Raw genomic sequence first — 25905 nt, 5'->3', positions numbered from 1 at the left:
ACACAACAAAGGGCTACTTGTATTCATAGGTATAGTAAATATACTTTACCTAAGGGTACATTTTAAGTTCACTCTCATTTGTTACAGTTTTAATAACAGCTACACACTTGGGATTACTTGAAATGTTTTTCATAACAGGAGCAGCTACTTATGAAGTCATTGGAATATAAAGTACACCCTCTATAAAGTAATTCAATTTGGAATAATCGAGGCATTTTTCTTAGCATTTTGTTAGGATATAATTACTAAAATCAGATTTAAATGTTTTATAGGATTTATAATTTTCCCTAAATGTCATTTTGCCTGAATGTTTCCTTTTTTTTTTTTTTTTTTTTAAAGATTTTACTTATTTATTCGACAGAGAGAGAGAGACAGCCAGTGAGAGAGGGAACACAAGCAGGGGGAGTGGGAGAGGAAGAAGCAGGCTCATAGCAGAGGAGCCTGACGTGGGGCTCGATCCCACAACGCGGGGATCACACCCTGAGCCGAAGGCAGACGCTTAACCGCTGTGCCACCCAGGCGCCCCTCCGTAAATGTTTCCTAAAACATTACTGCTGTCTTCATTCAGGAAGCAGATAAATTTGAATGAGTCTGCCCATCAGTCTCTTGCTATGTGGAATCTTTCTACTTATTTGAAACTCAGGAGCCAAATAGATTTAGATAATGAAGGATGCTTGTATATTCTGTATGTGTGTGTGTGTATAAAATTTATTTTAAAGATTTTAATTTATTTTAGCACATGAGTAGAAGAGGCAGAGGGAGAGGGAGAGAGACCCCAAGCAGACCCCATCCTGAGTGCATGGAGCCGGAACCAGGACCCCATCCCAGAACCCCGAGATCATGACCTGAGCCAAAACCAAGAGTACACTGCCCAGCTGACTTCGCCACCCAGGCACCCCATTTATTTATTTATTTATTTATTTATTAAATAGACCCTGTGCTCAACAATGCGGGCTTGAACTCAACAACCCTGTAATCAAGAGTAGGACACTTGACTGACTGAGCCACCCAGATGCCCTTTATTCAATATTTTAACATATTTATTCAAAACTGTACATTCTTTCTCTAGAACTTTAATGGTTACCTGTACATTTTGATATTGTTGTATTTTCACTATCATTCAGTATGAAAACAGTTTAATTTCCGGGATACCTGGGTGGCTCAGTCAGTTAAGCGTCTGCCTTCTGCTCAGGTCGTGATCCCTTTGTCCTTGGATGGAGCTCCAAATCGGTCTCCATGCTGGGAGGGGGTGTGTGGCTGCTTCTCCCCCTCCTCCCCTGCTGCGCGCTCTCTCTCTCTCTCTCAAATAAATAAATCTTTAAAAAAGGAAAGAAAACATTTTAATGTCCATTGTGATTTTTTCTTTAGCCATGGTTTATATTAGTTATTTGATAATTTCCATATATTGGCATTTTCTAGGTATCTTATTGTTACTGGTTTCTAATTTCATTCCACTGTGGTCAGAGCATATATACTTCGAGATTCCAGTCTTTTGAAACTTACTTATGCATATGGTCTGCTTTGGTGAATGTTTCATATGAACTCGAAATGAATGTGTATTCTGCACTTGTTGAGTCTGAATGTCCATTAGATTGAGTTGGTTTATAATGTTCAGATTTTCTGTAGCCTTACTGATTTTTTTTTTGTTGTTGTTGTTCTTCTCCTTCTATCAGCTATGAGGATTTGTCTCTTTAGACCTACTATTAGGTACATACACGTTTAGGGTTTTGTGTTCCAAATGATTGGACCCATTTATCGTAACGAACTGTTCCTCTGTCTTTTTTTCTTGAAGTCATGGTCGGATACTAATATAACCATACCAGCTTTTGTATGCTTGCTGTTTGCATAGGATGTCTTTCCCCCATTGTTTTGTTTCCAAACTTCCTGTGTCTTTAAGTATTAAATATCTCTTGTAGACACCCTATGGTTGGGTCTTTCTTTGCTAAATCTGGCAATCTTATAATTCAAATGTTTAGTCCATTTACATTTAATGTGATTACTGATAAGGTTGTGTGTTAGTCTACCATATCGTCTTTTTTTTTCCATTTGATCTTTCTGATTTTTATTCTCTTGATCTTATTGCATTCTGGGGTAGTGAGTGTTTTTTAGGACTCCTTTTTTGGTTTTTTTAGCTGTACTTCTTTATATAATATTTTTACAGCTACCAGTATGTATCTTTAAATTATCAAAGTTTTGGGGTGCCTGGGTGGCTCAGTTGTTAAGCGTCTCGCGGCATGATCCCGGGCTTCTGGGATGGAGCCCCGCATTGGGCTCTGTGCTCAGGGGGAAGCCTGCTTCTCCCTCTTCCACTCCCCTGTTTGTGTTCCCTCTCTCGCCGTCTCTCTCTGTCAAATAAATAAATAAAATCTTTAAAAAAAATTATCAAAGTTTACTTTAACTTATTAGTCTACTTTAATATTTGTACCACGTTATACTAAACAATTTACATTTCTCATTCCTGCCTCTTCTTTAACACCTTTACATTTCCATTTTGTCACTCGACTTTTAGCACCACTCACTTTCCACTTCCTGTTCTTCATTTAGCAATTCATGAATGTAATAGCCTAACAACCGATTAATTCCATTTACCCACCCCTTTGTGCTGTTTTTAAATATCTTTTTCTTCTACTTATGTTCTATTTACACACTGTTGTTATTTTTCCTTTTAATAGTCAGTTGACTTTTAAGGAAGTTAGAAGAAGTAAAAGCATAGTGTTTCTATATTCACCATATATTTACCATTTTTGGAGATCTTCATTTGTTTCGGTAGATCTTCGCTTCCTTTCAACTGGAAAGGTGTCCTTCAGCATTTCATATAGTACAAATTACTGTTGAGAGGCGCCTGGGCGGCTCAGTTAAGTGTCTGCCTTTGGCTCAGGTCATGATTCCACAGTCCTGGGATCCAGCCCCGTTTGGGGCTCCCTGCTCAGTGGGGGGCCTGCTTCTCCCTCTCCCTGCACCGCCCGCCCCCCTTGTGCTCTCTCTCACTATCTCTCTTTCAAATGAATAAATAAAATCTTTAAAAAAAAATCACTGGTGAAAAATTCTAGCTTATTTATCTGAAAAATATCTTCATTTTTTCATTAAAATGTAATTAACATAGAATGTTATATTAGTTTCAGGTTTACAACATACTGATTCGACAGTTCTGTACATTACATGGTGCTCACCACAATAACTGTAGTCACCATGCAATGTTATTAGAATATTATTGACTATATTCTCTGTGCTGTGCTTTTCATCTCTGTGATTTGTTTGTATATATTGTATAACTTGTTATAACTGGAAGTTTGTATCTCTTAATCCCCTTTATTTATTTTGCTCATAACCCCCACCTCCCTCCCCTTTGGCAAGTATCAGTTCTTTGTATTTAAGAGTCTGATTTTTGTTGTTGATTTGTTTGTTTTGTTTTTTTTCATATTCTACAAATAAGTGAAATCATAAGGTATTTTTCTCTCTCTGTCAGACTTATTTCACTTAGCAAAATGTCCTCTAGGCCCATCCATGTTGTTATAAATGGTAAGATTTCGTTCTTTTTTAGGCCTGAGTAATATTCCATTGTGTGTGTGTGTGTGTGTGTGTGTGTGTGTGTGTGTGTGTGTGTACCACCTCAGATAGTGGAAAATACTATTGGTATTTTGCTAGAGAATGCACTGAATCTGTGGATTGCTTTGGGTAGTATGGGCTTTTTAAACATTAATTCTTTCAGTCCATGAGTGTGATACATCTTTCCATTTATGTTTTCTTCAGTTTCTTTCAACAGTGCCTTAGAGTTTTCAGAGCAGGTCTTTCACCTCGTTGGTTAACTTTATTCCTAGGTATTTTATTCTTTTACATGCAATTGTAAATGGGATTGTTTTCTTAATTTCTCTTTCTACTATTTCATCATTAGTGTATAGAAAAACAACAGTTTTCTGTATGTTAATTTTGTATCCTGCAACTTTACTGAATTCATTTATCAATTCTAGTAGTTTTTTGATGGAGGCTAGGGTTTTCTATGAATCCTGTCATGTCATTTACAAACAGTGACAGTTTTACTTCTTCCTTACCAGTTTGAATGCTTTTTATTCCTTTTTCTTGTCTGATTGGCATAGCTAAGACTTCCAGTACTAGTGTTGGATAAAAGTGGTGAGTGGACATCCTTGTCTTGTTCCTGATCTTAGAGGAAAAACTTTCAGTTTTGTTTTTTTTTTTTTAAGATTTTATCTATTTATTTGACAGAGAGAGACAGCCAGCGAGAGAGGGAACACAAGCAAGGGGAGTGGGAGAGGAAGAAACAGGCTTCCAGCGAAGGAGCCTGATGTGGGGCTTGATCCTGTAATGCTGGGATCACGCCCTGAGCCGAAGGCAGACGCTTAACGACTGAGCCACCCGGGCGCCCCAAAACTTTCAGTTTTTTTTCCACTGAGTGTGATGTTAGATGCAGGCTTTTCATAGATGGCTTTTTTTTTTTTTTTTAATAAAGATATGTTCCCTTTAAGTCCACTTTGTTGAGCGTTTTTTATCATGAATGGGTGTATTTTGTCAAATGCTTTTTCTGCATCTATTGAGATGATCATATGGGTTTTTTTCCCTTGTTAAATGTAATGTGTTACATTGTTTTATGAATATTGAACTGCTTGATTGAGGTGAATGATGTTTTTAATGTATTGTTGAATTTGGTTTGCAAATATTTTGTTGAGGGTTTTTGCAACTATGTTCATGAGAGATAATGGCCTGTAGTTTTCTTTTTTTTGTAGCATCTCTGCCCGATTTTGGTATTAGGATAATATAATGCTGGCCTTGTAGAATGAATTTGAAAGTTTTCCTTCCTCTTCCGTGTTTTGGAATAGTTTGACTTCTCAAACTATACATATCAACTCTTCTTTAAATGTTTGCTAGAATTTGCCTGTGAAGCCATGTGGTCCTGGACTTTTGTTTGGTGGGGGTGTTTTGATTACTAATTCAATTTCATTACTAGTAATTGGTTCATTCCAATTTTCTATTTCTTTTCTTGTCTTTTTATGATATGTTAGTCACCATACAGTACATCATTAGTTTTTGATGTAGTGTTCCATGATTCATTGTTTGCGTATAACACCCAGTGCTCCGTGCAATACGTGCCCTCCTTACTACCCATCACCGGGCTTGCTCATCCGCCCACTCTCCTCCCCTCTAAAAATTTTCTATTTCTGAATCAGTTTTGGAAGGTTGTATGTTTCTAGGAATGTATCCGTTTTTTTTTTTTCCTAGGTTGTCCAGTTTGTTGATACATACTTTTTCATAATACTCTTTTGTAGTCTTTTGTGTTTCTATGAATTATTTTTCTTTTTTCATTTCTGATTTTATTTATTTGAGTCCTCTCTCTCTCTCTTCGTTTATGAATCTGGCTAAAGGTTTATCAGCTTTTAAAAAAGATTTCTTTATTTATTTTAGAGAGAGAGAGAGAGAGCACGCACAAGTGCGAGTGGGGAGAAGGACAGAGGGAGAGAATCTCCAGTAAACTCCCCACTGAGCGCGGAGCTCAATGCAGGGCCTGATCTCAGGACCCATGAGTTTATGACCTGAGCCAAAACCAAGAGTTGGACATGTAACTGACTGAGCCACTCAGGCGCCCCAAGGTTTACCAATTTTGTTGATTTTTTCAAAGGACCAGCTCCTGATTTCGTTGATGTACTGTTGTTTTTGTTTTAGTTTCTATTTTGTTTATTTCTGCTCTAATCTTTATTATTTCCTTTCTTCTACTGGTTTTGGGTTTTGTTTGTTCTTTTTCTAGCTCCTTTAGGTGTAAGGTTAGGTTGTTTATTTGAGATTTTTCTTCTTGTTGTAGGACTGTATTGCTATAACTTCCTTCTTAAGAACTGCTTTTGCTACATCCCAAAGATTTTGGTCCGTTATGTTTTCATTTGTCTCCATGTATTTTTTGATTTCCTCTTTGATTTCTTGGTTGGTGTATTGGTTGTTTAATATCATGTTGTTTACCCCCATGCGTTTGTGTTCTTTTCGGATTTTTTCTTGTAATTGATTTCTACTTTCTGTTGTGGTTGGAGAAGATGCAGGATATGATTTCAGTCTTCTTAAATTTATTGAGGCTTGTTTTGTGGCCTAACATGTGATATGTCCTGGAGAATGTTCCAAGTATACTTGAAAAGAATGTATCCTGCTGTTTTTGAATGGAATGTTCTGTATATATCTCTTATTTCCATCTGGTCTAGTATGTTGTTCAAAGCCAGTTTCTTTGTTGATTTTCTATCTGGATGATCTATTCATTGATGTAAATAGGGTGTAAAGTCTCCTATTATTGTGGTATGACTGCCAATTTCTTCCTTTATATTTGTTAATATTTGCTTTATGTGTTTACGTGCTCCTAGGTTGGGTGCGTAAATATTTAACGGTTGTTACATCCTCTTGTTGGATTGATCCCTTTATATAGTGCTCTTCTTTGTCTCTTATTACAGCCTTTGTTTTAAAGTTTATTTTGTCTGATACAACTATTGCTACCCCGGCTTTTTTTTCTTCTTCACTTCTGTTTGCATGGAGTATGTTTTTTCATCCCTTCAGTGTCTGTCTGTATGTGCTTTGGGTCTGAAGTGACTCTCTTACAGGCAGCATATAGAGGAGTCTTTTTTTTTTTTTTTTTTTAAATTCACATTCAGTTATCCTGTGTCTTTTGATTGCAGCGTTTAGACCATTTAAAGGAGTTGTTGATAGTTATGTATTTGTCGGTATTTTGTTAATTGTTTTCTTGTTATTTTGTAGTTCTCTTCCTGCTTTCTCTTGCTCTCTTCCCCTGTGGTTTGATAGCTTGCTTTAGTATTATGCTTGGATTCCTGTCTCTTTATTTTTTGTGTATCTATTATTGGTTTTTGATTTGTGGTACCTGCTGGTTTCATATATAATGAGTATAGCAGTCTCTTTAGTTGATGGTTGCTTAAGTTTAAACACGTTTTTCTTTTTTTTTTTTTAAAGTAGACTCCACACCCAGCATGGACCCTAACACAGGGCTTGAACTCACGACCTTGAGATCAAGACCTGAGCTGAGATCAAGAGTCTGATGCTTAACTGACTAAGCCACCCAGGCGCCCCAATTTTGAACGCATTTTATTTATTTTTTTTTAAAGATTTTTTATTTATTTATTCGACAGAGAGAGAGACAGCCAGCGAGAGAGGGAACACGAGCAGGGGGAGTGGGAGAGGAAGAAGCAGGCTCATAGCGGAGGAGCCTGATGTGGGGCTCAATCCCACAACGCCAGGATCACGCCCTGAGCCAAAGGCAGACGCTTAACCGCTGTGCCACCCAGGCGCCCCCTTTTTTTTTTTTTTTTCTTAAAGATTTTTTATTTATTTATTCGACAGAGATAGAGACAGCCAGCGAGAGAGGGAACACAGGCAGGTGAACGCATTTTAAAAGCAGATGTCATTATTTTAATTCTGATCTTTGAAAGATGTTTTTATTGGATGTGGAACTCCAGGTTGATGGTTCTTATTCTAGAATTTGCATTTGGGTCTTCTTAGAATTTCTGTTTCTCTGTAGAAGGTCCCCGTCCTCTCATTATGACTACATTTTTCTTGCAGTCCTTGGGCCATCTTTGGGTTGGTTTCTCTTGACTATTTTTCCCATGACTCTGAGTCATATTTTCATGTTTTTAAATGTCTAATAATTTTGGGTTACATCTCGGATACTGTGGGTGGCACATTGCAGATGCTAAGGATTCTGTTCCTCCCTCTGAAGAGTACCGGGTTTTGTTCTAGTTCTAGCGTGCGGTGGGATTACTCACTGAGCACCTTTGACTTGAATTAGCTTGGTTTTGTGCCTTGTTAGGACAGATCTCTGGAAAGCCCAAAGTGGATCCTGAGGCCTTCGAACTTGATCAGACTAGACCAGTAGACTGGATTTCCTCTGCGGCTCTTGTGGTTTTAGGCTCTTTTAGGGCAGGTTTAGAGTACGTCTTATTCTAGGGTATGGTCTTTACCTCTAACATGCGGCCTTTCTGGTATTTCAGGATACTTTGGGTTTTAGTGAGGTCTCTCCACTCTCAGTGGTCAAAAACTCTCATACCTCTCATCTTTTTTTTTTTTTTTTAAAGATTTTATTTATTTATTTGACAGAGAGAGACAGCCAGCGAGAGAGGGAACACAAGCAGGGAGGTGGGAGAGGAAGAAGCAGGCTCTCAGCGGAGGAGCCTGATGTGGGGGCTCGATCCCAGAACGCTGGGATCATGCCCTGAGCCAGAGGCAGACGCTTAACGACTGCGCCACCCAGGTGCCCTGATACCTCTCATCATTGATTGGCGTTTTGTATTTCTTTTGCTCCTAACCCTGTAGCAGCTGCTCTCTGTTAAATCTTGCATAGTTTCACCCTGCTCATATGCAGTCCCACCCTTGGCTCACAGGGAAACCCCACACAGACTTCTGCCTGACCACTTCCCCTGCACCCCGTCACAGCTCCATTCTCTCCACTGCCCTGTTCTTGAGAGTCCAGATACGAAAGCAGCTCCAAGTTCTGATCTCTACCTCCTCAATTTGGTGAGACCACTGAACTCTGATTGGACTCCACCGTCCTGCACTGTTGCTGGGGAAATTGTCCCCGTGCAGAAAGCCAGGATGATCTTGGATCTCACCTCCTGAGTTTTTCTTCCCTTGGGGATTTCATTCTTGTCTGCCTCTTGTCTAATGCTTGAACAGAGTTGTCTTATAAGTTTTCTCCAGTGGGTGGGCCAGTCTGTGCTGCCAGTTACTCTGCCATGGCCAGAAGCCGAATTCCCCAAACACGTACTTACTGAGCACATAATATACACCTGTGTAACACCCTGGTTTCTGTACGAATATATGAATGAAATACGTGAGTTTCTTTTTGAACTAAAAATAAATGCACTGAGATCCACATGAGAAACACTTAATATTGGGTTAATACCTTTTACCTCACTNNNNTTCCTTTTTTGCTGGAAACATTTTGTTTTCTTCTTTTTTTTAGTTTTAAGTGATTTTCTGATACGGGATAAATTGCTTGAAGTGCTAGGGATGAAGGCATTCCTTATTATACCTCAAGGAAAAAGTTGCTTTTATTTATTTTCAGGAGCGAGCGTAAGAGCAAGTGGCGGGGGGAGGGGCAGAGGGAGAGAGAGAATCCCACGCAGTTTCCACGCTGAGCGCTGAGCTTGATGCGGGGCTCGAGCTCATGACTCCGAGATCATGACCTGAGTTGAAACCAAGAGTTGGGTGCTTAACCACTGAGCCACCCAGGTGCCCTGGAAAAAGTAGTTTTTATGTTTTCTTTTTATTATCTTTTAAAATTTAAATTTAATAAACAAATAGTGTATTATTAGTTTTAGAGGTAGTGTTCAGTGATTCATCAGTTGTATATAACACCCAGTGCTCATTACATCACGTGCCCTCCTTAATACTTGTCACCCAGTTGCCCCATCCCCCCGTCCCCAAAAAGCAAGTTTTAAAAGCCAGGAGTGTTGTACTGATCTCTGATGAAGCCAGGCAGATTAAACGATTGGGTGTGTTTGCTTGTTTGTTTTGTTTTTATTGTTGCAGTTAGTGTTATGGAGAAATGATGACCTGTGGCTCTTTAATAACATTCAAGGGTTGACCCAGTGATCCAGTATTAGGATCTTATGCAAGAAAGTTAAGTAGAAATAGTACATGATTCTTTAAACATTTCTCAATGCAAACTTTGTCATTTAGTATTTCTTTTCACTGTCTTAGTTCTTGTCTTCTAAATGTTTGTACCGGTCGCCGTAAAATGGTTCTCACTTAGCTCAAGACCATAGGAGTGTTTTTGAGGTAGTTATTGTTCTAAGTCCTCTTTAAGCCCAGGGTTGCAAATTTCACTTGTCACAGGTTGTTCCTACATTCCCGAATAGTCCAGTTTTCCATGTGACACTCAAAAGAGGTCACCTAGAAATTTCATCGCACCTTTTGGGGAAAAACCAATTTGTTCTCTTCAGCCTCCTCTTTGTTACGGGAGCATCAGATTACTTCAACATTAGCTTTTATTTCTAGGGCGTCGATGTCTTCATTCAGCTTTACTTTGTTTTAGTCTGCGAACGTACGGGTGCAGCTAAGAAAGTGTGCAGAAGAGCCGTTTGCTTGGGAACCAGTAGTGAAAATACTTCACGTGGTGCATTTCATTTTTCTACTTGGTTTGCACATTCGAAGACTGAGAGGGAATGTCGTAAAAAGCTCAGGGTGATGATGCCAGTTTAGATACAGTATTAGCGATTTGCTTGGTCAACTTTACAGTCTTTCTCAGGTGGGGCGTGTGCGTGCACTCTCACTGATCACGTGTCCCTCTCCTCTTCCCAGCCCTGGCTCTCCCTCCCTCTCTAGCGCCCCTGTGAGAGCCTCAGTGAAGACTTGGTCCTCCCCAGTGACAACTCCGCCCCGGAAACACTTCACCTAAAAGGACTTGCCAAGCCAGAGGATGCCGGTCGAGCTGGGGCAGGCCCTGGTCCTGCCGCCGCTGCTGGCGAAGGCCGAAGACTCCCCGTTCTCCGGACCAGATGCTGCCCCTCGAGGGGAGCTCTCTAACCCCGAAACCGCACGCCAGCTTTTCAGGCAGTTTCGTTACCAGGTGATGTCTGGGCCTCACGAGACGCTGAGACAACTTCGGAAGCTCTGTTTCCAGTGGCTGCAGCCAGAGGTTCACACGAAGGAGCAGATCTTAGAGATCCTCATGTTGGAGCAGTTCCTGACCATCCTGCCCGGGGAGATCCAGATGTGGGTGCGGAAACAGTGCCCCGGCAGCGGAGAGGAGGCGGTGACCCTTGTGGAGAGCTTGAAGGGAGACCCCCAGAGACTGTGGCAGTGGGTAAGCAGAAAATCTAAGCTGCCAGTGACGCACAGGGCTCCTCTGGGGTCTTTACCGGGTGTGTTTGTCTTTTTTCTGACCCTCGGTGTATGTGGTTTTCCACACTAACGACCGGTTCTCCAATTTGCCGATACCAGTGAGGTGTCTTACAATTCAGTTCAAATCTGACACTAATATTCTGGGGTTGGCAGACCCAGTGGGACAAAGGTCAGTCTCACAAGGCTGTTCCCATTTCAGTCACCAAGCACGAGTCACCCAGGCCAGCTGTACTTGAGACTGATGGGCTGTACATTTGGAGGTTCCCACAACCCCCTCCTCAGGTTCGTTAATTTACTAGAATGACTCCTAGGAGGAGACTTCCGTGGCGTCTCTGGACATGCCATTCTCCCAGCACTTCTGTGTGGCTACCAGCTCAGAAGCTCCCTGAACCCCACTGTTTAGGGGATGTTTTGGAGGCTTCGTTACTTAGGCATGATAGATTAATCATTGGCCGTTGGTGATTGAAAATTTCCAGCCCGTCTCCCTTCCTCAGGGGTTGAGTGTTGGGGCTGCGAGTTCGGTCCTCTGGTCACCTGGTTGGTTCCTTTGGTGACCAGCTTCCATCTTGAGGCTATCTGGGGGCCCACCGAGTGTCACCTTCTTAGCATAAACTCGGGTATGGTTGAAAGGGGCTCATGATGAATAACAGAAGTTGCTCCTATCACTCCTGTCGTTCAGGCAATTCCAAGAGTTTTAGGAACTCTGCCAGGAACCTGGGACAAAGACTAAATACATATTTCTTACTATACCACATCAGTATATCCCCATATCTCACCTAATTCTTTTTTTTTTTTTTTTAAGATTTTATTCATTTATTTGACAGAGATAGAGACAGCCAGCGAGAGAGGGAACACAAGCAGGGGGAGTGGGAGAGGAAGAAGCAGGCTCCCAGCAGAGGAGCCTGATGTGGGGCTCGATCCCAGAACGCCGGGATCACGCCCTGAGCCGAAGGCAGACGCTTAACCACTGTGCCACCCAGGCGCCCCATATCGCACCTAATTCTAAGCCTCTCTGACTCAACACCTTCTCGTCATTACAAATAGAAGATAAAGCCTCTTGTCCCATTCCATCTTTATACTAAGGTGTTTGAGACGTTGTTTAAAGGATACCTGAGTTTTAATTGGTGGAGACTATCCCGTAGAAACACATTATTAATGGCACGTTCAGAGTCTCCCAGGCCTGATTCAGGCCTCAGTTCTTGGCCCCTCTCCGGATGTTTTTCTCACAGGTTCCTGCTGGTCTAGACAGAGAATCTGGTTTTCCCTACCTCCTGTCCCTAAGGACTGCCTTATTATCTGTTCTAGAGTGTGAGCTTTGTTTCTTTCAGAACCCCTCAGTCCGGATCTCTCCGTAATTAGTAATATGTGGTCTCTAGATCAGCATCCAGGTTCTAGGACAGGAGATCTTATCAGAGAAGATGGAATCTGCAAGCTGCCAAATGGGGGAAGTGGAGCGCCATCTTGAAGTGGGGACTCAGGAGCTGGGACTTCGGGACTCACCGTGCAGGCCTCTGGAGCCTCCGAGCCATCCAGTGAAAGAGGAGTCTGACATGGAACAAGAATTAGGTGAGGGGCAGTTACTTGTGGTGGTGTGTGGTGCTTTCTTGGGGAGTTTTGGGGACTGTAGTTAGTAGGCCTAAGAGTGAGTTGAAAAGGGTGTGCTGCTCAGATGAGGGTATTTCTGGAAAGTTTGGAAACAGGGTAGACCTAGTGAGTTGCTCTGATTCAGTCTGTGCATCTCCTTTATGACTGCGCCAGACCATTTGACTGTTGGTTCCAAGGAAGGGGGAAGGAAGGAGGGGGAAAATACGGATGAGGCTGTCTGGAAGGTTGTGGGGAATTGGAGTTTGTTAGGAAGGTGAACACGAGTCTTGACATCATGGACGCTGGGACAGGCATCAATTCTCATTTGGGACGATTTTCATCCGTACCCTCCAGGGAGTGGTTTGCAATGACATCTTTCTAGAATCTTCAAACTTCCTGTTCCTCCTTTCAGCGATGGCTGCCCGGCCTCCCGCCCCACCAGAGGAAAGGCTCATCAGAGACCAGGACTTTGGAGCCTCCTTTCTCCAAGCAACACCTCCGGTGAGCTGGCTTCCTGCCTCTCTCACCCCAGAGATGGGCTTGAGGGTGTCAGCAGTCAGGAGGATGGAAAGGGGATGCGTTCTCAGAAGCAGAGGAGAGAGGACAGCCTAGCAAGGACAACAGGAACAATACACGTGGAATGAAACCCGAGTCTCAGCGTTTCCCTCGAGGCAGAATGTTTAGTAATTATCTTGATAATGGAATCTGCATCCTGGAAAAGGTGGCCCTCTCGTGTCTCCCTTTTCCTGTTCCTCTGGTTATGCTGAGAAAAGGCTCTGTTTCATTTCCTGGTCTAGCCTCGCCCATAGGATTCAGTCTGAGATTTTGAAAGCTTCTATCTAACGTGGGACAGGTGGCCTCCCCCAACTTTACGGAGGCATAATTGACGAACAGCAAACTGACCGTATTTCAGGTGTACAGTTTGATAAGTTTTTGACATATACACACATGTGTGAAAGCATGACCATAATCAGGGTGATAAACCTACTTGTTACACCCCACGGTTTGCTTTTGCCCTTTTGCGATCCCTCCCTCCTGTCCTCCACACTCCCCCAACCCTGAGATCCTGAGGCTACCACTGAACTGCTTTCTGTCACCATACATTAGTTTGCATTTCCTGGAATTGTGTATAAAATGGACTCATGCCATCTGTACTCTTCCCTTTGTTTTTCTGCATGTAATGTATTTTTCACGCTGCTTTTAATATTTTCTCAGTGGTTTTTAACAGTTGGACTGTGATGGACCTGGGAGTCATTTTCTTCATGTTTCTTGTGCTTGGGATTCTTTGGGATTCTTGGATCTGTGGGTTTATAGTTTCCAACAAATTTGGAAGAATTTTGGCCAGTATTTCTTCGTTCGTTTTCTGTCTCCCTTCCTTCTCCACTTCTTTGTGGACTTTGAGAATAACACCCCCTTGGCCTTATATAATGGTAATGCGCAGACATGTGCTAGATCTCTTGAGGTTGTCCCAGAACTTACTGATGGTCTTCTCTCTCTCTTTTAAAAAAAAAAATCTGTTTCATTTTGGATAGTTTCTGTGTATGGGTGTTCAGGTTCACTCATCTCTTCCAGAAAGTCTAATGTACTGTTAATCCCACCCAGTGTAGTTCTCACCTCGAGATGTTTGAATTGGGGCTTTGTTCTATTTTTCATGTCTATACTTAACATGTTGGGTCTTTCCTACACCTCGAACGTGCAGGATGTGGCTAAACCATCTGTGTTAATGTCCTTGTCTACTAATCTATCCCCTGTGTCATTTCGGAGTCAGTGTGGGTGGATCGATCGATCTCATTTTGAGGTGTTTTCCTGCTCCTCTGCGTGCCCAGCAACATTTGATTGGCTGTTGCGTGTTGTGCATTTGACCCCGTTGGGTGCTGGGTATTTCGACACTCCTCTAAACGGTGTTGAGCTCTGCTCTGGCGTGTGGTTGAGTTACTTGGACGTAGTTTGTCTTACGGCCCCCGAGAAGTCTCACTTTCCCACTCCCGAGGCAATACCCTTCCGCATATTCTCCCTGAGGCTGCCTGATGTACAGGGTGTCTTGGCTGGAGGACAGAAACTCTTTCCAGCACCGTGCAAGCTCTGTTTCCTCCATTTCTTTTGGGGGATCTCTCCCAGACTTGGGGGGGACCCTCTGTATGTCTCTGGAGCTCTCTCTCGGTTCAGCTCCCCACTCTGGTCTTCTGCCCTGCTAACTATAACTCCCTTCACCGCCCCAAACTCTGAGCTCCTTCTGCCAGCTCAAGGGGGAGGGGGCTGCCTGCCTCCGCCCGGCCCCCCTGCCTCTGTTTCCTGGGGTGCTCTCTCCAGGCAGCAAGTTTGGCTGGTGCAGGGCTCACCTAATTGGTTTCCTCACTTTCAGGGATCTCTGCTCTGCCTACCAGGTGATGTCTGCGAACCGTTGTGTCATGTATTTTGTGCTCTTTTTCGTTTGTTTCAGGCGGGAAGGTAAATCCAGTCTCTGCTACTCCATCTTGGCTGTGAGCAAGTTTGGGAACAGGAAACAAATAAACAGCATTTATTTTGAATGCGTAGTTAAATTAATAACACTGAAAAGTTGTGTTTGATTAAAAATGGTTTTTCTGGAAAAACACTGTTTCAGTGTTTTCTCCCTTTGGGGAGCCCTTTTTGGGACTTGCCTCCTGAGGTACTTGGAGTGAAGGTAAAGGTAGGGAAGCCGGTGGGTGGTGCTTGATGTGATGCTGAAGCCGGGTTCGAGCCTCAGCCTCCCAGGCTCAGAGATGTAGAAGCAGAATGCTGACTTCACAGTTTACCCCTGGGGAGAGGGCTGGGAGGGGCTGGGAGAGGCACAGACCCTTTTAGTGACTCAGGGTACCTGTCTTCCTACTTTCCGGACACCTAGAAACCAAATTGTTAGGCAGGAGGTTTCATAGTGACAACGATTTGGATATTCTGTGAACTATTTCAAGCAGACATGGAGGATTATTGTCGCCGCTGTAGTAAGTACAAAGTGTCTGTATGAACGGTCTATACAATTTTTGAACATATTCTAACAAGTAGAATTAAGCTTTAACTATACATAACATAGCAACATTAACCATGACTTGTTTTGGATAGCTCAAATCAAAAGACTAAAAAATGTTCAGTATTTCCGTGTGTGTGTGTGTGTGTCTTTCCCTATACTGAGCAGATCCAATCCCAGTATCCCTGCTCCAAACTCTAACAAAAACCATTTGCATCAGAAGCACCTTGATACTGAATGGATGCTTTGTGAAGTGAAGGGAGATATTAAAATAGATGTAATCACTCCCTCGGATCTCTCTTCTAGGTTAGGAGCTTCGTGAATGATGCCAGAATAGTGAAGTAACGTCCCTGCACAGTGGTCCTTCATTATCAGGCACTGTGTCTGAGTCAGAGCCTCACGTAGATAGACTCGGGGATGCATTTACTCGTGTTGCTGTGTTTCCAGCTTTCGGGAGAGGAACTCAGTGCAGAGAACTCTGTGCAAGTGCCTTGTGCAGTGTCTCACGGACCCACAAGGTGGTGCTGTCTCCACGCAAAATCAAGATACGTTTTTCTCAGAGTCCATAGTTCTGTCCTTCCAGAACAGGAATTGAGATTTTTTTCCTCCTCTTATAAAAATGAGGAAAAGGCAAGATGGGTGCAGTTGTGTCTTGCCTGTGGAGTCAGGGCTTTCTTCACGCATCGCTAGCTTCCTGGCAGGTCCTCGAGTGAGTGTGTGGCTTCACGTGGAGGTACGCTCTTTAGAGTCCTCCCGAAGCATCTTTTCTGAGTTTTGAATGAGCTGATTGTGGCCCTTGGGGATTTTGGTGGCTGCACTCTCTGTTGACTTGTACTGTCCTTGGGTGCGGTCCTTGGGTTCCACCGTGGTGCCCATGGAGCTGGCCGTGTGTCCAGCAGGCCAGGCATCCGAGCAGCCAGTCCTGTGCTCGTGGGCACGCCCGTTACTCTCTGCAGCTGCCGAAGCAAGGGTCTGTGTCTTCCGATCGAGAGGACCGAGGGGTCGCATGTTCGGCAGACTGGTTATTTGCTCAGACTGGCTGCTTTCAGGAGGTTGTTCAGGTAGCTTCACTCATAGATTAACAAAGTAAGCTCACAACTCTATGTATTCCTTTAATAAGCAACAATTCTAAATTGAAATTCAAATTAAAAATGTGCTTATAGTTAATACTTAAGTATATGGTAAAATATATTTGAGTCACTTTTCACTTTTTTTTTTTTAAGATTTTATTTATTTTAGAGAGAGCGCTAGAGCGTGAGCAGGGGTAGGGGCAGAGTGGGAAAGAATTTCAAGCCAAGCCCCCCTCAGGCCCGGTCTCAGACCCTGAGCCTGTGCAGAGGTCATGACCTGAGCCGAAATCAAGTGTGGGGCACTTAACCGACGGAGCCATCCAGGCGCCCCCACTTTTCATATTTTTACCCTAAAAAAAAATCCAACCCATCTTTTGCTTTTTAAAATTTTCACTTAGTTATCTGCTCATTGCAGGCTTTCAGTGTCTTCATTCTTTTTCCGGTCTTCCGCTTCCCTTTGGGGTGCTGTGGGGCAGACTTGATCGAGGACCGGGAATGGCTTCCCTGAGTAGATCCCTGTGTCATAGGAGCATCTCATTTTCTTATTCGTCCTCCTCAGTTGTGCTCCCTGTAGCTGGCTATTCATGGTAATAATGGATGTCTATCGGCTTTGCGGTTCCTGAAAGTGTACAGAACCCCTTCATTTCTCTCTGCAAACCCTCGGTGGGGAGTCTGGGAGACCGAGTATCCCGTAGACCACTTGTGCAATAATCACAGTAATAAATGTATCACTTCCTGAGGAGTTATTTGCCAAGGGCTTCATTTCTCCCGGACAACGTATATCGGGTGCCTGCTCTGTCCTGGGCATCGTCGTGGGGACTGAGAAAGTACAGTGGGGAGTCCTTTTCTCATGTAGCTCACACGTTAGTAGGGGCAGCTCTTAGAGACTTGTGCGTGTGTGTGTACACGCACATACATGTAAATAGTTGATAAACTGATGAATGCTAGCAATGAAGACTACAACATGCTGTGAAAACGAGTGACGCATTATTTGTTAGTTTTCGAGTTTCGTACTCTAATCAAGTGAGGACGGAGACTCAAAGATGACGTAACTTAAGATCTCAGGTAGTCGTGGCAGATCTGAACTTAGAACCCGTGTGTCTGACAACAGGGGCTGTGCTATTTATGAGTCACGCTGCTGTACAGACTGAGTCGTTCACAGTCAGCTCCTCGGTGGGAACATTGGAGTTTGAATTCACAGGAGACTCCCGTTAGGCAGCGTTCCCAGTTTTGAGTCTCTAGTCTCCAGTTTCCTAGGAAAAGAAGGGCGTGTTTTGGGGATAATTGAGGGATACCTGGCTCCAGAGAACCCACCAATTTTCCACGAAGCAGGTGGAAAACGGGTCTAATGTTAGACCGTAAACTCAGAACCATTGGGGGGTTTCCAGGTGGGCACGGAGGCAGCGTCTATCTCTGCTCTGAATCCACTGATCTGTGTCAGGGAGACAATGCACTTGACTTCCTTGTGGGCTCTTCCCACCTTTTTGCTGATTTGCACTTGCATTTCCAACAAATTCCCTTTTAATTTCTTTTCCCTCTTGAATTTCCAGATTTTAATGAAATATCGGGACTATCAGGCCCCTACTGTTCAACGACCTCTATTATAAGCACTGAGTTAAAAAAAGAAAAAAAGGACAGTGTAGAAGAGGCCTCTGCCTTCTCTCTGTGTCCTTCACTCTTAAATATGTGCAACTGGAAAAAATCCAGAACTTTAAAACCTTAATGTTTTCTAAGCAGGGCAAGAAATAGTGACGTGGAGACTGTAGTTTTCCCCTTGGCCTCTTCCGGTGAGCCACCTCCCATGATTCTTTAGATCTTCTGCTGGCCAGGCCGCTAGGGCACGTCCCTGTTTTCCTCTAGGTGGGGAAGGCTGGGTCACAGCCCTGTATTGTGTGCTTTCTAGGAGCAGTGGAGGCACCTGGATTCCACGCAGAAGGAGCAGTACTGGGATCTCATGCTGGAGACCTACGGGAAAATGGTCTCAGGAGGTGAGGGCATGCACTAGTGTGACGGGAGGAGGTGGTGAACATTTCCCGTGTCCCGTTAATGGTGGCTGCTCCACTAGAAGTTCCCTGGTTGAGGGAGGGCCTGAGGGGCACGGCTGGGTACAGAGAGAGCAGCTTAGTGAGAGCCCTGAAAGGATTCTGTGCGCCCGGAACTGTCATGGCTGCATTCCACGTAGTAACTCCCCAAATCTACGAGATAGGTGATGGTCTTCCCATGTTGGAGATGACCAAAGTGAGTGGGAGGTCAGGCCACGTGCTCACTGTTAATGTAGCTTGTAAGCGCAGAGTTAGGACAGAACTCAGTGTGGCTGACTGAGTCCACGTTCTGTGCCACTAAACCGTACTGTCCCAACCAGCCATGGGTGGGGCCCAGTCATTGGCCTTGTACCTGCCAGGTGGTGTGGAAGCCCTTCTGGTCACCTGTCCAGACTCTTCTTTTTTGTGACCTTCACCATATATCTTGGTTATCTTGTGAGTGCTGATGTCTTAGAAGCTCGCAGTAGCTCCTAAGAAGATAGGAAGCTCCTTCTAAGATAATTTTTTTTTTGAAGATATTATTTATTTATTTGAGAGGGAGAGAGAGAAAGAGAGAGTGAGCATGAGCAGGGGAGGGGCAGAGGGAGAAGCAGACTTACCGTTGAGCAGGGAGCCAGATGCGGGGCTTGATCCCAGGACCCAGAGATCATGACCTCAGCCGAAGGCAGATGCTTAACCAACGGAGCTGCCCAGGTGCCCCTTAAGTGTTTTGAGTGATCTCCAGATCCTTCATATTTCCCTTTCATGGTCAGGTTGTACCTTGAAGGACACAGCTTGGTCCCCCAGTTCTCCCCATTCATCTAGGCTTCCTGTTATCTCTCTGGATGCCAGGCATTTCCAATTCCAAGTCTGATCTGACTAATTCAACAGAGTATGGGGAAGAGCTGGCAGGACTGCACCTTCACGTTGGCGAGAAGATCTCAAGACCCACCTGCATAGGTGAGTGATCTTTCATTGGGCCTGAGCCCTTTCTGACCTCCTGTCATTAAATTGGAAGTGGTGGGGGACCTGTACTAGGACCTGATGTCTGTGACATGGACTGTAATGAGCCGTGATCTGGTCAGTCCAGAGTGCGGAGGTTGGGTCTCCTCATCTGTGGTACGGGGCTGTCGGTACGTACGTATGTCATGGAACAGAGACCACACGTTGGTCTTCAGTCTGCCTTCAGTCTTGTCTGCCACGACAGCTTGCTTTTTCACAGAGAGATAAGATTAGGGCGGGTGGATACCAACGCAGATAGGAGTCGAGTTCCGCTACAAAAAGGTGATGTTAACAGCAGTTATTGCCCTTCCTGACTCTTTCGTTTTTCTTCTTTCTTTCTTTATTCTGGTTCTAGTGAAATGAATACTAATTAAGACAAAGCAAACAGGAAAACATGTTTAATCTCCAAGCACTGAACTTTCACTAAACAGCAGCAACGGCAAACACTTCCTATAAATCGTGTATTTTAAGACTGGAGAGGAAGAGATACGTGACCTTGTTCTGTTGTAATGTAGCAATCACCCTTTGTTCGCTGCACTCTGTTTAAAACATTGCAGTCACATAACACCTACCCCTCATGCTTGCCTGCACACCCCCCCACCCCTTCTCCGTAGACAAAAGATCCCAGCACCGTGGAGGAAAAAAAGGACCAGGGATGACAATTATTTGACAAGTCCTTCTTTCTCCCCAGTGCGATTGAATTAATAATTTTCCTTTGCTAATATATTACAGAGACAACAAGCATCAAATGAAACATGATTTTAATTCTAACCGATATATTTATCATAATACTATTTCACAAGGATTCCTTTGGAGCAGTATTTTTCAAACTGCGTTTCATGACCAATCAGTGTATTGTAAAATCATCTTATAGGTTGCAACTGGCATTTAAAAAATTGCAATGATAAGCCTGAATAGAACGTACCAGAATGCAGATAGAGAAAATCAAATGTCAGGCTAGGTAGCATTTCAGGGAATTTTTGTTCCAGGTATGTGCGTGTGTTCTGTATTTCAGTATAAACATGTTTCGTACTGTGGGCGGCAGACAAAAGAAGTTTGAAAACACTGCTTTAGAGGTTGTTGCAGTAGGATTTTTGTTTTAATAGATTTTATTTTCTGCAGCAGTTTCAGGTTCACAGCAAAATTGAGTGGAAGGATCAGAGATTTCCCATATGCTCCCTGGCAGGGGGCTGTTATTTGTGATATATGGTGATAGATTTGTGATGATATATTTGTGATATATGGCTCACATATCCCCACTCATTCTTTTTTTTCCCCTTCTCCTTCAGTCCACCTGCTGACATGGTCCCATTAGATCTTACCTTGAAAGAGACTGCGGAGCATCTATAAAGCTAGCCTGCCTTAATAGGGCAAAGAAATGCCATTGTTGGTTCCTGAAAGAGAGGCTATGTGGGAAGAGAGGCCAGGGAGGTAGGCATGTGCAGGGTGGACTGGAAGGAATGCTTGAGGAACCCCGTGGGAAGTCGATGCCAGAGCCGGGCACGCAGGGATGGGTCCCGAAAGGGCTCGTTCCATCTAAAAGACGCAACAGGTAGCCAGTCTAACAGATGTGGACTCACACCAAGGGGGCAGAAGTCTTGAGAGAGAGCATGTATGCTGTTTGTTTGACCATACGGGAGACTGGGTCCTAGTTAAAGCAGGCCAGCAGGGGAGTAAACCTCAGGAAGCCATATACTCACCTTTATCAAAATCCCAAGGGATTCCCCCCCCCCCCAAATTATTTGGGAAAATGAATCTTCAGTAGTTATCTGGAAGAATACTGTAAGAATACAAAAGAGTCTTGGAAGAAGAATGTTTCATCAACATTAAATCTCAATATTAAAAGCCTGTCATTTTAGTCTGGCTGGCTCAGTTGATAGAGCTTGTGACCTGATCTCGGGGGTCATGAGTTTGAGCCCCACGTAGGGCATGGAGCCTACTTAAAAAAAAAAAAAAAAATTCTGTCATTTTAGAAAGGTGCAGTCGTTAAAATGATGGGATACTGATCTAAAAATAGCCTCACAGACCGATGAAACAGAAAAGGGAGCCTCGGAAGAGACGCTGGTGTGTATGAGGATTTAGCATGTGATGGAGGAAGAGGGAGCGCAGATCCATGGGAAGAGCTGTTCTTCATGGAGCAGTGCTCTTTGGGAAGAGGAATCGGTTTAAATTTGATGAAAAAGATGTAAAATATGAAAATATGAAGGAAGTGGGTGAATATTTGATTCATGTCTGGGGTGGGGAAGATTTTACCAGTATAAAAGCCACGGAAAAAAACTGTTAAGGAAAAGATTAGTAGATTTGAGTATATTTAAAAATAAAAACCCCCACAATTTACACATATACATAAATAACCCCAAACATAAATAACCCCAAACAAAAGTAAGGTAACTAAATTGGTGAAAAACATTGTTCATTAACATGACAGGTAAATGATGATTTTTCTTAATATAGAGAGAGTTAACGCAGGTTAATAAGAAAAAATGACTTTCCCAATAAAAAAATTGGCAGCAGTCTTATGAAAAAGAGCTCATAAATGTGAAAAACTTCATCCTTTATTAACTAAAGAATTAAAATTTTTAACAATGAAAAACATTTCTTTTCACTGCTCTCCATGGCCAATATTTTAGAAATATTCAGTGCTTAAGTATTGAGGGTGCTCCTTTGCTTAGCCCAGCTGCTCATAGCAAGGGAGGGGATAGTCCTTCTGGAGATGGATTTGCCAGTCAGCGTCAGGAGCCTCAGAAAGAGCGTTCACGTCTGTTGATGTGGTATAACCCTTCAGGGAATGTGAAGTGGTCAGAAATGTGGGCAGCGGTGGACGAAGACAAAATCACAGCATTATCTATAGCCGTCAGACCACAACAAACAGCTCCGATTTCCGCAGAATTCCTTCAGTAAGTCATGTGCTTACTATTAAGTCTGGTGACATCTCTGTGATGGACCATTATTGAGCTTTAAAATGATATTTATCAAGGCTTCTTTAAAGACAAGAGAAAAGTACCTTTGTCACTCGAGAGGAATGTGTTCTAAGGGACTGTGAAGTAACCAGTCAGATCTAAGTCGTGGGCAGATTCCTGGGTCTGTAGCAGATAATGTGAAGACACTAAAACAGGAAAGAGAGCGGTACAGAGCTTCCTCAGATCTGCAGGAAGAAAGTCATTGATACAAGCTGGAAACAAATTCTGCCACCAAAGTAAAAGCCTTTATGTATTATTTAGTGGTAATAACCAAAAACTTAGAAAAATAAAATCTTTTTTTAAAGACTTTTATTTATTTGAGAGAGAGGGAGTGCGGGAGAGCATAGAGGGAGAGGGAGAAGCAGACTCCCCGCGGAGCGGAGAGCCCCAGGCAGGGCTCGAACCCAGAACCCCGAAGCGCTTAACTGACTGAGCCACTCCGGTGCTCTGAGAAAAACAAAATTATCCCGGTTAATCCGAGTTGGTGAAGCACACGGGAATGCTGCATTTGGGCCCCCAGACTGAGGGATCCACTTCTCTGCCACAGCCTCACTGTGTGTTAAAGCCACAGTAAAGTGACACATTAGTGCGTTTCAGGAAGTTTTAGGTGACTTGTGAATGGGCGAATCCATGTGAAATTGGTAAATACTGCCATTTACAATTTAAATGCCACAAAGCCAGGTATGGAACGGTGTATACAATTATGATACCAATTATGTAAAAAAACCCTACGCACATACATACATACACACACGTGTATACGTTAAACAGCGGAAGGAAATGGAGGATCATGGTTGCTACCTCTGGGGGGTATGATCGAGGTTGATTTGGTTTTCTTCTGTTTTTCTCTCCAAATTGTTTTAGCGATAAGACTTATGTTTTATGTGTAACCAGATAAAAACGAATCCTTTTTCAAAGGAACACCTTCTAAAAGACACTTGTTTTTCCCGGGCCTTAAGAAATGCATGCTGCTCCGGGCGCCTGGCTGGCTCCGTCGGTGGAGCCTGCGACTCTTGATCTTGGGGTTGTAGGTTCAAGTCCCACGTTGGGTGTGGAGAAGACTTAAAAATAAAATCTTAAAAAAAAAAAGAAATGCTCATTTACTGGGACAGGGGCGGTTGGCGGGCCCTGTGTGCACCCCCTCTGCTGTCAGACGTTCTCAGCTCCTGAGCACTTAGCCTGGACCCCAGCAGTGAGTGCCAGGCGCTCTGGCGGGATGATATTATCCTTCCTCACTCACTGATGCCCTCTTGACAAGAAGAGGTAATGTTTCATGATGACCTTCTTTTTTGACATACGAGTTAGAAAACAGGGCATCCCATTGATTGAATGATTTCAAAGCTTCTTTCTTCTTCCAGGAGACAGGCAGGAGAATGACAAAGAGAACGTGAACTTGGAAAATTGTAGAGGCCAGGAAGCTTCCGAAGTCTCCTGTCAAGCGTCAGGAGAGGCACCTTCACAGGCCTCCTTGGGCGGCCTCTTCAGTGAGGATGAACCGAGGTGCTTTGGAGAAGGGGACAGTCTCCCCGAGGCTCTGGAAAACCTTCAGGGTGAGGGGCCCGCGGGCCAGCTCTCACCGCACGGCAGGAATTCTGGGAAGCAGCATTTGGCTAATCCCCATCCAGAAGAACTGTCCCTGCTGTGGCTGGAGGAGAAGAGAGAGGCGTCTCCGAAAGGGCAGCCGAGAGCCCCCATGGCCCAGAAACTCCCCACCTGCCGGGAGTGTGGGAAAACCTTTTATAGGAATTCTCAGTTGGTTTTCCACCAAAGAACTCACACCGGAGAGACGTACTTTCAGTGCCCCACCTGCAAAAAAGCCTTTCTGCGGAGTTCAGACTTCGTGAAGCATCAGAGGATCCACACGGGAGAGAAGCCCTGTAAATGCGATTACTGTGGGAAAGGCTTTAGCGACTTCTCGGGGTTGCGTCACCATGAGAAGATCCACACAGGAGAGAAACCCTATAAATGTCCCATCTGTGAGAAGAGTTTTATTCAGAGATCCAACTTTAATCGACATCAGAGAGTTCACACAGGAGAGAAACCTTACAAGTGTTCCCGCTGCGGGAAGAGTTTCAGCTGGAGCTCGAGCCTTGATAAACATCAAAGATCCCATTTAGGGAAGAAGCCGTTCCAGTAGTCAGGCTCTCTTAGCCCAGTTCTGGCTCTGGTCTGTTTAAAAATACTTCGTTCTGGCTGGAGCGGTTGCAGCTCTGAAAGACCGGCCCTGTTCTCCCTCTGTCTCTCTTTTTTTTCATGGAAGAGAGAGGAGAGGCACCTGAACACGGCTTTGGACTGGGAGGACGTGGTGGCCTCCGGGTTGGATTTTGCGTCGGTTTATTTTCTTGCTTCTGCGTCAGGAGAAAGAATAATCTTCATCTTTCAGCTCATTTCTTGTTTTGGATCCTCGGGGAAAAAAGTAGCACTTGGAAAGCTTGTTTTACAGCTGCCGTGTGGGGAGTTTAACTGGATTAGCCGGAGTTGCTCCTCATGGGAAGGCCCTCAGGTCAGCTCTTTAGGTTGAGGGTTCTGGAACAGGTCTCCTGTTCCAGAAGGGGCCGTGGAGAGGGCCAGCGAGCTCCCGTGTGGTGTTTGTCAGACAGGTACAAAATTAACTTCGGGTGTCCCTCGTTTTAAATAAACTTCTTAAAGGCACTCCCTATCTTATTTGTGTCTCTAGTGGCGACTGTGTTTTAACTGTAACTCAGAGTGCATTTTCTCATAGAAGACCCTAAGTGGTGGTTGAGCTTGGGGTCTTCCCGTACAAACGTACCAAGTTTATCAGTCACCTGGAGAGTAACAGGAAATTGCTAACCCGGTGTCCAGGTGCGAGAGCGCGGTCAGTGCTGGGCATTCTTTCTCTCAGGTAAGTGTGGCACCCCTGGGGTCCTGAGCTCACCTCCCACTTGCTCACCTGCCTCAACCCGCCCCTCTTTCCCTCTTTCTCCTGGCTGTCAGTTTTCCAAAGTGTTGTGTGCTTTTTTTTTTTTTTTTAAGTAGGCGCCATGCCTAGCATGGAGCACAACTCAGGGCTTGAACTCACGACCCTGAGATCAAGACCTGAGCTGAGATCAAGAGTCGGACTGAGCCACCCAGGCGCCCCTAAAATGATCTTCATTATCTCATTTGTTCAGTAGGTGTTAGGAAGAAGTCAGTAGTAGTGATCTACTTTCAGTTGTGTCTGGAGGTGTAACAAGTATATCTAACCGGTGCACTTGTCCTTCCCTCAAAATCACATGCCCCACAGTGTCCTGCTCGTCCGCCTTCCCTCCATCTTGGTCCTCCTCTCGCCTCTTATTTTGCTGTTGCTGAGGACCAGGAAGGATGAGGCTCGTGAGGAGGGCAGAGCTGTCTCCCTGCAAACAGGTTAATCCGTAGGCACAAAACGGTAGGTTGTTGGCAAGTATGTTACGGGTTGAGGAGGAGAGACGAAACTCAGGGTGGAATTCCCG

At 44.0% G+C, this 25905-nt stretch overlaps 1 protein-coding gene across 2 annotated transcripts in view; it reads left to right on the top strand.

Moving 5' to 3' along the window:
• The window catches only part of ZNF18 (zinc finger protein 18), a 25852-nt gene extending 744 nt beyond the window's left edge, over window positions 1–25108 (top strand). The window contains exons 2-7 of one of the 2 annotated variants that reach the window (XM_008688027.2): window positions 10294–10798; window positions 12213–12402; window positions 12833–12921; window positions 18377–18461; window positions 19386–19454; window positions 23815–25108. In XM_008688027.2, the coding sequence (XP_008686249.1) occupies window positions 10412–10798; window positions 12213–12402; window positions 12833–12921; window positions 18377–18461; window positions 19386–19454; window positions 23815–24593 (1599 nt within the window). In that variant the 5' untranslated portion in view covers window positions 10294–10411 and the 3' untranslated portion in view covers window positions 24594–25108. Of the gene's footprint in view, window positions 1–10293; window positions 10799–12212; window positions 12403–12832; window positions 12922–18376; window positions 18462–19346; window positions 19455–23814 lie in introns of both variants that reach the window. The other variant, XM_008688026.2, reaches the window with a different exon arrangement.
• The last annotated feature ends 797 nt before the right edge of the window (window positions 25109–25905 follow it).

The sequence above is a fragment of the Ursus maritimus genome, unplaced genomic scaffold (assembly GCF_017311325.1).
Source record: "Ursus maritimus isolate PB19 unplaced genomic scaffold, ASM1731132v1 scaffold_14, whole genome shotgun sequence".
NCBI lineage: Eukaryota > Metazoa > Chordata > Mammalia > Carnivora > Ursidae > Ursus > Ursus maritimus.
The sequence above is the reverse complement of the archived record's forward strand: the minus strand, read 5'-3'. Positions and strand labels throughout refer to the sequence as shown.